Source organism: Poecile atricapillus, chromosome 7, assembly GCF_030490865.1.
Source record: "Poecile atricapillus isolate bPoeAtr1 chromosome 7, bPoeAtr1.hap1, whole genome shotgun sequence".
Lineage (NCBI taxonomy): Eukaryota > Metazoa > Chordata > Aves > Passeriformes > Paridae > Poecile > Poecile atricapillus.
In genome coordinates this window covers 9,338,212-9,350,981 of record NC_081255.1, presented here as the reverse complement: position 1 = coordinate 9,350,981, position 12,770 = coordinate 9,338,212, and the positions used below count along the sequence as shown (strand labels likewise).

The 12,770-nt window shown below is 37.8% G+C and overlaps 1 protein-coding gene across 2 annotated transcripts in view; it reads right to left on the bottom strand.

Annotated features, from left to right (window-relative positions):
- The window catches only part of DNM3 (dynamin 3), a 169,316-nt gene that overhangs the window by 141,631 nt on the left and 14,915 nt on the right, over positions 1-12,770 (bottom strand). For both annotated transcript variants that reach the window (XM_058842696.1, XM_058842697.1), the window contains exons 2-5: positions 11,375-11,448; positions 2,991-3,140; positions 1,477-1,680; positions 840-938 (exon numbers count right to left, since the gene is read on the bottom strand). In XM_058842696.1, the coding sequence (XP_058698679.1) occupies positions 840-938; positions 1,477-1,680; positions 2,991-3,140; positions 11,375-11,448 (527 nt within the window). The remainder of the gene's footprint in view (positions 1-839; positions 939-1,476; positions 1,681-2,990; positions 3,141-11,374; positions 11,449-12,770) is intronic.

Genomic DNA, 12,770 nt, shown 5'->3' with positions numbered 1-12,770 from the left:
AAACCAATGGGTAAATCAATTGCCTGAACCACTGAAGTCATCTTAAATAGAACCAGACTGTCTCAGCTCAAACAAAACTTCCCAATTTAGGTATTTCAGATTATGTTTACAAGTAGAAAAGTAATCTTGACACTGTCTAAATTGTTCATTTTGCTTACATATAGCAGAGAGACTTCCTTTTAAATCATCAGTTCAAATAAAGAAATATCTGAAACTCTGATGAGCCCCAAAGAAACTGCTTCAAAAACAAACAAAAATCCAAAATAAAATCCAAAATAAAAAAATATCCAAAAATATCTAGACAGATAAATTATATGATATTAACAAATTTTTTTTAAAAATCTCTTCTCATTTGCTGGACCAACATGTTCCATGGGAGGAGACAGTAGTCTCATCAATAAATTATAGCTAGAATCAAAATTATTGATATTATTAAAAGAATGAGCAAATGTGGCAGTAGTTGCTAGAACATGGAAAGTTTGTGGCAGGGATCAAAACTGGTTTACAATGAGATTACCAAAGCTCTGGTGCTTGTTATTGTCATATGCAAAGAAAAAAAACATTTTTTTGTTACAAGGAACCTGGCAAAGAAGAAAAATACTGACTAATGACATGTGCTGGCATTACACTGCATATTCCAGAGGAAGCAAGGATTTTCCAAGTCCAGAAAGGATATTTTTAGCACAGTCACCCTTATGTTTGTTGAATAGATAACTGCAAAAGCAAAGAACACATCAAATCCAGCATAACCTGTGATTCATCTCCAGGACTCCAGAACACCACCCTTATCCAAACCACTCTTTGGACAGCAAAGAATAAAGGTAACTGAACATTCTCACCTCTACGAAGAGGGAGGAGTTTGTTTTCCAGAACTTCTCTTGCATCTGTTCCTTCATCCATCAGATCCAGTTTTGTGATCACACCAATGGTCCTCAGGCCTGACCGGAGAGGAAGCAGGAGGAAAAAGTTATTGAAGAATCATTTAGATTCAGAAGAACAATTACATCTTACAATTATGTAATAACATATTTGTGCCCTTCTCAAAGCTATCACACAGTTACAGCTCCAACTCAAGTTATATGTCTGGAAAAGAAGGGAACATAATTGCCAGTGCTGAAATGTGTTCCTCAAAACTCCTTAACAAGGCTCAGCATCCCTACAGTATGACTGTATAAAATTCATGATGTAAATATCCAGAAATCCCGTCCCCTATTTTGTCCAGTACTACAAAAATTCCCAGATAATCATTGCTCATAAGAGATAGTGACAACATTTTTAAAATTCATTTACAGCAACATTACCCAAACAGCACTGAGCTAACAGTTATACTGTGATGTTGAAGATCATATGAGAATGTAAATACACATCTATATTATATATTATAAATGACAGAATTTCCCAGAAGAGTTGGCCTGTTATTTTCAATTATGTTATTACACTCGAGAACAAGAAGTGGTAACATTCAATGCTGCTTACCCTGAGGGTCCACTTCCTTTGCCAGCTTCAGGGCATCTGAGTTGGCCAGGTCAGTGTTAGCTGGAGTCACAGCCAGGATCAGGCAGTTCTCTCGAGAGATGAACTGCATTATCATGTCTCTGATCTGCTGCTCAATATCTGGAGGCTGATCCCCCACTGGCACTTTAGTGATTCCCGGCAAATCGATAAGGGTCAGGCTTAAGACTACACGGACAACATGGATAACAGAACTGGTTAGCATGCCACACATGACATAGAGGTCAACACATCCATGGCTGCAGACAAGTTTTGGTCACATAAAACCCTACATAACTACCTTTACAGGCAGATAAATATGTCAGCAGTTGTCAACACTTCACACAAAATGCCTTACAAGCTGCAGAGGTTTGTTTCCCTGTTGGTCTTACATCTCTGGATTTAATAGTGCTATTTAAAATTTGAAATATTGCAGCTGGTATAAAATGACACTTATATCAAATATCCTTGAGGGCTCTAAGACACATGAACACAGCTTTCTGAGCTTTGTCCAACAAGAACCCAGGTAACAGACTACTCTCATAGCATCCTCCAAATAAACCAAAACCATTGTTTGGATTTTTTTCTTAATATAATGTTTCTCTAACCATGCTTTCAACCGTGTCTCCAATTTAAAAATTCCCAAGAAACAATCAATAGCTAGTCTAACTTATATAAAAAAGCTGCTGTTAAGGGGCTTGGGGATATGCTGTTGGTTTGGGGTTTTTGGGTTTGTTTTTTTTTTTTTTTTTTTATCTGTGACATCTTCAGAAAAGTCAGAAAGATGAAAAAAATAACCCATTAAAAAAACCTGGTTTGCCCTGGTATGATTTCCCCAGTAAAGGCCACAGTGCCAACTAGAGGCATCCTGGCTTGGGGTAAGCATCCTGCTGCTGGAGTAATAGGGCATCCTTTAGACAAATGAGAAAAATGGAATTCCTAGAAAGGAAATACCAGAAGTGTATTTGGAGTCTGGTTAATATAGACAAACGTGGCTGAACTAAAAGACTGATCCTAATAAAACAAAGCAAGAGCAATAGGAGATTTTCACTTTCTCCTGGAGTCTGCATGTTCAACAAACGAGCTATGAGGTGGGGAATTTAGTTGAGCTTCTCTGCAGCTAGAAAAATCAGATTCAATGGAAAACATTTTCTATAGATTGTCTTCATTAAACGGGGCAGATGGCAACCAGAGGAACCAACTTTGATATATACAGGGGGTCTTCAACAGAAAGCAACTTCAAACACTATTGTTGCCTGACTATATTTTTAGTGACAGCAAACAATAAATTCTCAGTAAGGCAGGGAGACACAGAGACTTTCTAGATCAGGGAATTCCTCTGGAGAGTGCCAAAAAGTTTTGTTACTAAGTTCCATTACTGATCTTTACTAACTCAGCCTCAAACCTTTACCAGCCCAGAAGATCAGGCAATAAGAAGAGATACAAAAGGCTAGCCAGAATAATATGACACAAATATAAAGTAGAATGATTTTACCTACCATGTGGAGAATATATTCTTAAATTAATAGGAACTGAAGAAATGCCTTTGTTCATTCCTGTTACTCTATCTGTTTCTACTTCAATCTCCTGACGAACTTCATCAAAATCAGTAAATTTCTTCCCTTTGCAGTGTAGAAATTCAGCATACTCTGTCAAGAATATCAATAACAACTCTGTATTTCACAGGCTTATTGACATGCACACCCACCTTCAAACCCCCAGTGTTCTTCAGATGTGTGAGCACAAAAGTTGGTCATCATGGCTATCAGGAAAGCATTATTATGATTGCACATATGAAAACCAGCCCTCAACAAGAAAGGTGCAGTTTAAAGTTGATTGGATGTGATTTACTGCTCCTATCTTTAGCACATCATCTTCTGGAACAATGGGAAAGATTCAATTACATGCCATTTACAGTAATAGAGAACAGATTGAGATTCTGAGTTTTCATCTGATCTCATTTGCCTGTAATATATCCTAAATGGAAAAGTAATTCAAATTCTGTACCATGAAAGATTTTTAGGATTTGTTTCAAAAACTAACACCCCATGTTACACACAAATTTAGTAAAGGAATTCTGTAAATTTTTACAAGTTCAAAATGAAAATAAGATCACTTCAAAACACTGTCGTGTTTTTAACACAGCTTCTCATTTCCTAAAAGTTTTCTGTAGTCTAAATATGAGTCATGTTTACAAGTTTGCAAAAGTATCTACAGAAATAGCTGTGATTTTGCTGAAGTGGGAGAAAAGTAATTCCCAAGTCTTTAATATTATACAAGTTCGTGTTTTACCTTAGAAGAGCATCGACCTTCAGGAGTCAGATAATTTGTTAGACCCAAACTTGACACTAAGTCCCTGTTTTGACTTTAGAATCCAAATACTGATATTAATTATTGCAACCTTTTGGTTGCCTGCATAACCAAAAGCACATCCCAGGATATTAAAACTGGAGTTTCTTCCTTCATAGCAGAACACAAAAATTTATCTACATAGTGAGGCTGCCACCAGAAATAATGACATAAAGAGGAATTCCAGACAGCAGCTCACATCCTGTCCCTAGCAGGTCTGAGCAGTAGCACTGGAGAAAGGCTGAAAAGACTTGTGCATGTTCCAGTTCATTTCACTCTGCAATTGAGGCCTGATCTCAAAGTTCCCTTTAGAAGTTTCTTCCCCAGAAAATGTTACTTGGTAACAAGGCCACAATTGCCAGTGCAAAGAGCTTGCTTGGTACTCAAAGAACAGCAGCTGAGAACACCAGATGTGAGAATATGGATTAAAAGAGGACCTTATGTGTCAGTACTGGAGCCTGTGCCCCAGAACTTTCCTCAGTAACTGTTACTATTACTGACAGAGCTGTTAAAAAAAAATAAAAGTAATAAACAGTCAAAATTACAATAAATAGTTAAAGCAAACTGACAGGAAAAAAGGACAAAGTGGAGGGGGAAACATCAAATACCCACCTGTCTGTGCTACAAAACCATAATCTCTTCAGATTCAGTGTGTGAGGGACAGGGAAACTCAACCTTGTTCAGACAAAAATATATAACTTATTTTAAAAACAAGAGAGAACCTAACAAAAAAAGCACCTATTTTATATCTTTTTTTCAGCTCCAGCAGCAAAATGACAATGAATGGGAGTTTTGTTTCATTGTCCACTGTTTATTAAAAAAAAAAAAAAAAAAAAACAGAGAATGTTCAAGTATCTCCAAAAAAAAAAAAATAACATGGTGCACAGAATAAAATATCTCAGTTGAGAATTTACATTTGTAAAATTTGTCATCTCAAGGTTGGCAAATAGATACCTAATGAAAACAAGAGCTGACAAGTGGTTCATATTTTATCCCACTTCTTCATGCACAGCCCCTGGAATAAAAGATATGTATTCTTAGGTTTTTTGTTGGTTTTTTTTCCAGTGGATCATCAGATTTTCTCAGGAAATTATTTCTAAATGCAGTAATTACTAGTTGGTGCCCAGCTGTAATCAGTTGACTCTGTGCTAGCCAAGGAAGCTTTTCTCTTTGTCTCACTTCACACTCAGTAACAGATTCGCTGTGTGACAAGGCTTCAAAACAAATCCAACCAAAAATGTTTGCTACTTTTTAGCTGGGTTAATATTTCTGAAATCCCCTTGCTCCTGGTGCCATCTGTGGTGCCAGCAGTGCTGCAGGAATAAACCCCACGGTGGTTCCTAACCTGCGGTGCCACACGCAGCCCATGGAATAAGAATTCCAAGGCACAAGCAGAGCTTTGTTCTGCTCCTTTCAGCCCCCAGCCTGCCCTTGGCAGTGATGCCTTCAGCCAGCCTGGACAAGCACATGCTTTAATGCAATCTTCACTTTCCAGCTTTCATGCATAGAAGAATACTAAGAAAATGTTTTGTTTATGTTTTTGTGGGAATGGACACAAAGCCAGGCAAGAAGTGATCCTGCCTGATGTCTAGCTTTCAGACATGTATTTTTTGTATAAAACTGAAGTTACATTAAGAGAAAGAACAATTAGATACAAAATTGAAACAGTCCTTGCATGTAAAATAATTCTTTTCTTCCCCCAGACTGATTAAAAGCACCTTGGATAACACAGAATGAAAAGGCTACCATAGCATAAGCTCCTTCAGTGCATCCACAAGTGATTAATTAGCTCTTCAGTTTTGATTAAATGAGACTAATCATACAAACGAGTGATATGGGATCACATCTTTTAAAATGCTCCTTATTTTTCCTGTCAGTTATATCTCCCTATGCCTTTATGATTTAATCTAGCACAATGAGATATTGTTATGAGCACTAAACACCCATTGATGTTCTCAAACTATTTAAATTATATAAATACTTGAGATATTTCATACACTTGTCTCTAAACTAAAGAGAGCCAAATTACAGGGATCAGCCCTAAGGAATCCATAAGGGATGTTTTGGAAAACACCCTTGATCCACATCAGAAGTTTACAAAGCCCAAAGATTTTACTGTGAATAGAATGATGTGTTACTAAAGGACAAGAATTCACCAAGATCAGAGACCTGGATTCAGAACTGCTCCCAAACTGATTTCAAGCAGAGTTGCTCCAAGTTGGTGGCAGAGTAGAGTACTTAAAAGGGATTGAAAGTGGTCCAAAAAGGTGGCTCATTAAATTGTAGGCTGGTAGCAAACATTTTAAATGTATGCAGCACAGGAGGAATATCTGCTACTACTGCACCTTCTATCTGCCAGCCCCTTGGGGAGCTTTCACTCAAGGAACAACACTTTTTACCTTCAATAAAGCATTCACAAAGCCTCAGAACTATTCCTAAAAGAGTGATTTCAAGAGGTTTTTTTTAAAAACATGCAAATAAACATCATCAGTCGAAGTACTTCACCTTTTCTTTGATGATGGACAGCTTTTTCTGGACAAAGTAAATGCAGTTAAGTGAATCTGGACCATAGCAAATCATTCAATGGTGCTTCCTTGAAAAGAGAGGAAGTATCAAAAGCTCTTGTTGTCCTACCCAATCTACAATCCCTCTTCTGCTTTGCTATTTCTGTAGCTTTTCTAACAACCTAAAGATGAAATACTCAAAACTGAGTTATTCCACTGCTAACCTTCAAGCAATAAGGCTACCAGAAACAGAAGTACCTTGGTATTTCCTGAAGACAGAACAGAAAATCCTGGCAATGCAGAGAATTATGAGAATATCACAGCAGAAGATATTAAACATGGAAAACAGTGTCAAGCTGATGAAAGTAACTACCACAAGACAGCAGGAACCAGTGAAGTTTCATTAGAAGGGTACACACTGGTACAGAGGAGGAAAAGCATTCTTTTGGATGCCATCATTTTCCACAACCTTCAAAGTTTTTGTTTGTAGAAAGATTTTCTTTCTGTTCTTTCAGTCTTTTCCTATGGATGATGCTTTCTGTAGTTCCAAGCCCTCCTCCAGGCATTTTTTCCTAAATTTACAGAGGCGGTGTTCTCACCAGAGCTCTGTCCTTCCCAGGACTGAGAAAATACAGGACCTTGTAAGATTGCATTTCTGTGATGCATCTTGTACAATGTTTCCTGCTGTATTTTATGACAGCATGACATCAGTGAGTTATGCTCTGTCAGAGATTCACTGTGAGCACCAGCTCCTTTTCTGAACACCAACAGAAAAAACCCCACATCCCAGCTCAATTGCTTCCTACTTTGGGGACATTTCTCCTCTTTTGCAAGCACAATTGCTAAACATCAGCTTAATAAACACACTCTGTTCTGTCATCCTACCAGAAATGCAAAATACTGAACATGACCTGGAGGGGTGTCCCTTCCACTCTGTGAACAGCTGTGCATCCATCTCACAGGAGTCCTTGCTAAATCATGTTTCCCAAGATTGCTTATGATATTTTCAAAAAATGGAAGATAATTTAAAAACCTTTGCTGTAGCCAAGCTAAGATACCCACCATACTTTAATTTACAAGCCTGCTACCCTGTAATAAAAAAAAATTATTGCACTGATATGACAGGGTTATTTCCTTGATGAGTTTGTGTTGGCTGCTGTTCACCTCAAATAACTTTCAGATTGTTATTTAATAACAACTAACGGATTTCTTTCTCCTAAAACCTTTGACTGACTCTTCTGTCAATTCCCTTTATTATCTTTATGAAGATGGGCATATATAGAGCTATTTTCCAGTTTTAATGAGGGGATTCCATCTTTCCTAATGCCACTGAGTATCAATCTGGGATCAAGGAAACAAAAACCAAGTATTATTTATAGGTACCATTAATTTGTCCCAACAGGAGCTGAAGCTGTTAGAGGATTGTTTTTGCCACCAGATGGCAACAAAAGATGGCTATGCGTGAGCAGTCTTGTAATACACGTAATTTGGATTAAAACTCAACAACATCAATAGAAAAGAGCATCTGCAAGACTTCAGAAAAAAATCAGAATGTCCTTTGAATCTTATGATTTACTTTCCATTTAGTACTGTCATTAACAGAACACAAACAAATGTGGGTATTGTAAACATGACTCATTTATCTAAAAAATTGTCTACCTCAGTAATGATCTTCAAAATCTGTTAACCTGCTGAAGCAAGAAGAAAACCTGAAATTGCTCCAAAAACAGTTGTTAAAATGAGGAAAATAACTCTCCTACAGCCAGGATATTTAAGATGTAAATAATAAATAACACAATTTATATAGCAGGTAATGTCTTTTTAACAAAGAGATCTACTCCAAAGACTTCACACATTTTTTGTTGCCCCTGCTGTTCAAAAACCATGTACTACCTAATCTTGAAGAATCTAGTCATTATCTCACCTGCATAGGCAGAAGAGAGCACAGCAAGAAGAAGAGACTGCCTAAGGTTATACAGAATGTGTGGCAGCAGAAAGAAAAACATTAAAAACCACAAACAAAACCCACAAAATGAACAACAAATAAAAAACAAGTGAAAATACCAACCTATCTCTAAAGATCTCAGAAATTTCAAGTCATTGCCTTCTTAAAGCTTACTCAGCAGCACTACTTAAAATATCTATTAAATAAAAACTATTTCATCTTACTGTTGTATTAGATCAAGAAAACACCAAGCTAAGAACTATACTCAAAGCTGTGAAACAAAAATTTAGAATGTTGAAGAAATAAGTTTGAATTGAAGTAAAAATTATGGAAAATCAACTCAAAGGAAGAAAAACCCACCAGCTCACAAGCACACTCGAAATTCTCATCCTAGGACAGCTGTGTGCCAACAACTGCATCTTAAAGACACACAATTTCTCACATTATCAAACTCAGAGAAAAATACTCAAAACTATTAAAGATTGACTTGTTACTTGCAATATTTATTTTAAAACTTTGTATTTGCCTTCAATATTTCAGCAGAGTACACATTTGCATGAATGTGGAGTGCAAATGCCATAAAGCCCTTCAGGAATTGTCCTGGTGCTACCAAAACATGTCAGTGGCTAGAAGGAGGCCAACAGAACACTGTGAAATGGCTTTGTACAAACTACACAGAACTTTTATAATAGGTAAATAAAATTTAAAATACATTTAATGTTACCCCTGCAGGGTAACAGCTCTTCAGCCAGATGTGTCAGATCTCTCAGATGCTGGAGGATCCCTGCTAACTCCTCACAACCAATTCCTGCTGCACCCTTCCATGTCATGTCTAACCCAAAAAATGGATGGGCAAAGCTTTCTCTTATTTTGATGTGCACAAATGCCTGCTCTGCTAATCTTCATCTCTTGCTCAAGTGAAGTTTTAACCTTCTCTGCCAATCAAATTCACATTCCTAAACTGTTCTCAGCCACTTCCAGAATGTTGCTGAAGTATCTTGTAGTCATCTGTGCATGCCTGTATAGAAAGTGCCCCCTCTCTCCCAAGGAATACTCCAAGATTATGAACAGTTACTTTTAAGAGTCAAGAAAAATTCTAAGATTAAAAATTAGTTTTGTTTACTACAGCAACAAGAAGTTGATACAGCCCTCTAATTATTCTATAACATTTGAGATAATTATGGGTTTCAAAGAAATCAGCCCAGCATCTGCTTCCTGTAAAAGAACACTGCTTCTCTCAGCAGTTTTCTTTATTTTCTTTTCTTAAAATTAGCCCACAGAGATAAAGGTGACTTAAAAGACAAAGTTACTTGGAATTTCACCATCAAAAACAACAACAGTGGAACAAAGTTTAAAGAAAGCAACAAAATAATTAAAGGTCTTGGCATTTAATCTCAAACAAGAGCTACACAGCATTTCCCAAAGGGAGAAATGCACCTTGGCATCCAGGAAATACAAAATTAGGCTGAAACTCAGTTCTCCTCAATTTTTTATAGTTTTTGTGTGTTATTTAAGCTATAATGAAGTACTAATTTTCAGCAGAAAAGGGACCTGTATGAAACCTAGAGGCCCACCTAAAGCCAGTAATACTTTGGGAACACAGTAATGAGGAAAACCAGATTGGAAAAAAACCCTAAACCAAGGAACAGTGATGATTTCACAAAAGAGGTCAGCACAGAGCAGTCAGGGTAAATTTAGGATGGGTGTCAGAGTAAGTATTTAACCACTTAGGTCAGAGTCTAAGTGCTCACTTACTGACAGGTCCCCTCAGCTCAGGTTTTTTGAAAGGATTGCCAGCACAAAGCTCAAAGTTTTTCTTTCTTCTGTTCTTGCATGGTGCAGAAAAGTCAGATGAAGACTCTCCACAGCTAAGCCTTATTCATGCATTTCTGCATTATCTGTCAGAGGCCAAAAGCCAGATCTGCAGAAATGGCAAGTGTTCATTTCTCTAACTAAAACAAATGATAATGTTTACCATATATAAAGCACTGAAAGTGTATAACACACTTGACAATCCTAAAGTTTCTAAGCTGAGCATGCAAAAATACCGAATTCCATGGTTTTTCCTTTCTCTTCCACAGTGTAAACACCATGGAAAATTTCATACAGGCACTGAAAGTATGACTGTTTTAAAAGCAGTAATTCAGAAAAAACCCTGAAGCACAGGCAGACTGCAGTCTACCTCCCTGTTGAACAATGCAAAGACCTTCATGAAAGAAATACAAAAACTAAATTACACTTCACAGACAGGGACAGACTCAAGTTTTACAGGCAGCTATAATTTTGTTTTTTCCCCAGTTTCATCATAGTCCATAAAAAAGACCACTTTTTAGTTTACAGTTCTGGTTTGGATGTTATTTCATTTCTTTTTTTTACTGTTTTGAGCAGAAGTAAACAGCAAACCAGTGATTTTTGTTGCTTACATTGGTCTAAAAGTAACAACACCAAAAACTGGAATGATGATGAACCTTAGCTGCTTTTAGATATGCCAGGGAATTGAGTTACACCACGGCAGATCAAGTGGAAGAGTACAGAGTGGTAAATTCTCATGAAAGGTCTCAATATGTCCCATGGCTTAGTGGTACACCCAAAAATATTAATATTTTTGACCAGACAAATACACAGAGCCCCTGTTTTCCCCCAATCCCCCTTCTGCTCTACTTAGTGCAGTGAGCCCAACCAAAAAGGACAAGTTCTGAAAAGAGCCTGTGTGGAACCAAATCTGTGTGCACTGGAGCAACAGTTAAAGGTAGAAGTGCAGCAATTTTGGTGTGCTAAGTAATGCAACTGCAAAGCTCATCAAGAAATGAATAAATCAAAGCTAATTTCCAAAGCATATTGCATGTAATGATGTGGATTCAATTCACCATGTGCTCCAGGATTTAGATGTTACCTTTTCCCCACAATGGGCAATGAGATGAGTTTGGTCCTGAGCATACAATTTTGAAGCAGTAGCCCTTTGTTCCCGACAGTCTGGTGGCATCTTTCTTCACATTGCTTATGTGTTCTTAGAAAAGTTTTTTTCTCCTGCTGAAGTACATCAGCACTTTGTCCAAATAGTGACCCAAAAAGAGGAAAAGATTACCTGTTTTGGCAGTGATGAGTTGCAGGACCAATGGTCGTCTTGTCACAATTCCAGAGCCTCGTGGAAGAAAATCCCTAGAAACATTAAAAAAATAGTTACTAGCCAGAAGTAATGTGCAGTTACATAAGATATTGGATTAATTTGGAACCTCCTCTGTATGAAAATGGAAAGTTGGTGTGGATAGATTTATATCAAATACTCCTATAAAGTAGGGCTGTTAATTTTGGTTCAAGATAGTAGTAGGTCATTACATATTAGACAAATGTGTATTAAAACTAAATTACTGTCTCAGGGCATTACCAAGCCCCTTCAAGACCATCACATATAACATCTCACCTTGCACAGTAAGAGTAGCTGAAGCCATGCCCAGATTTACCAAATGATTCTGTCATCACTGCACACTTAATCTGAAGAGGATCTGGACATAGGAATTCACACACTCACACCCCACACCAAAGCTCTGGCAAACCAAACTGGCAGCACTCTGCACCGCTCTTTCACATACTTAACTTCTGCCAGTCCAAATCCCCAAAAAACTTTCCCACCAACACATCTGCCCAGAAATTTTTCAGTGAAAGCAGAACACTAGAAGTCCTGTGGGACAGAGGAAGAGAGTTTCCTTGGACAAGAAAGCAAGCAAGGAAACAAAGAAACAAGCTCTACCATATCATTATGCATCCCCATGATCCTTTCCATGTCTCTAAAGACAAGGAGACTCCTTATGCAATTGGAAAGGAAGAAACTCAAAGCAAAATAACACATTTTTCTCAGTGTCTTCCCCAGTTGCCAGACCTATTAAAAACATTTAAAAACTATGAGACAAGGTTCATTGAGAGGCTTTGTAGAGTGTTTCCTTCAAGTAAGTGTCTTCAGGGGAAACAGGGTTGCACAATCAGTGTAAGCTCATGAAAATCCCCTCTTTTTTCCTGCCTTCCAAGGGATGTTGAATCACTTTCCTGCCCGCCTTGGCAGCACTGCTAAGTCACCTCCTCTCTGGCTCAGGTGAAAAGCAATGCAGCAAAAGGGCAGGAATTATCAGTGCAAGGGCAGAGCTGGTCTGGGTGACTGTTGTTACACACCTAAAGGCCTGTGCAAAGGTGATGCAGGAATGTCTTTGGGAGGGACAGGGAGAAGAACAAGAGTCAAAGGAACAAACTGCTGAGACAGGTCTGCTCAAGCCACTTGGGAAATCACCTCTTGCCTATAACCACTGAGGATCTTCATATTGACCACGCACTATTTAATGGAAGCTTGATTTTGTAGCTCCTTTAAAGGCTACACACAAACCTGCATGGTTTAAAACAGGCCTTGAGGGTACATCTATGAAAAATAAACCACACAAATATTCAGGATATTATCTGTGCAAATCAGAGGGTATTAGGTGTGAGAAGTCCCA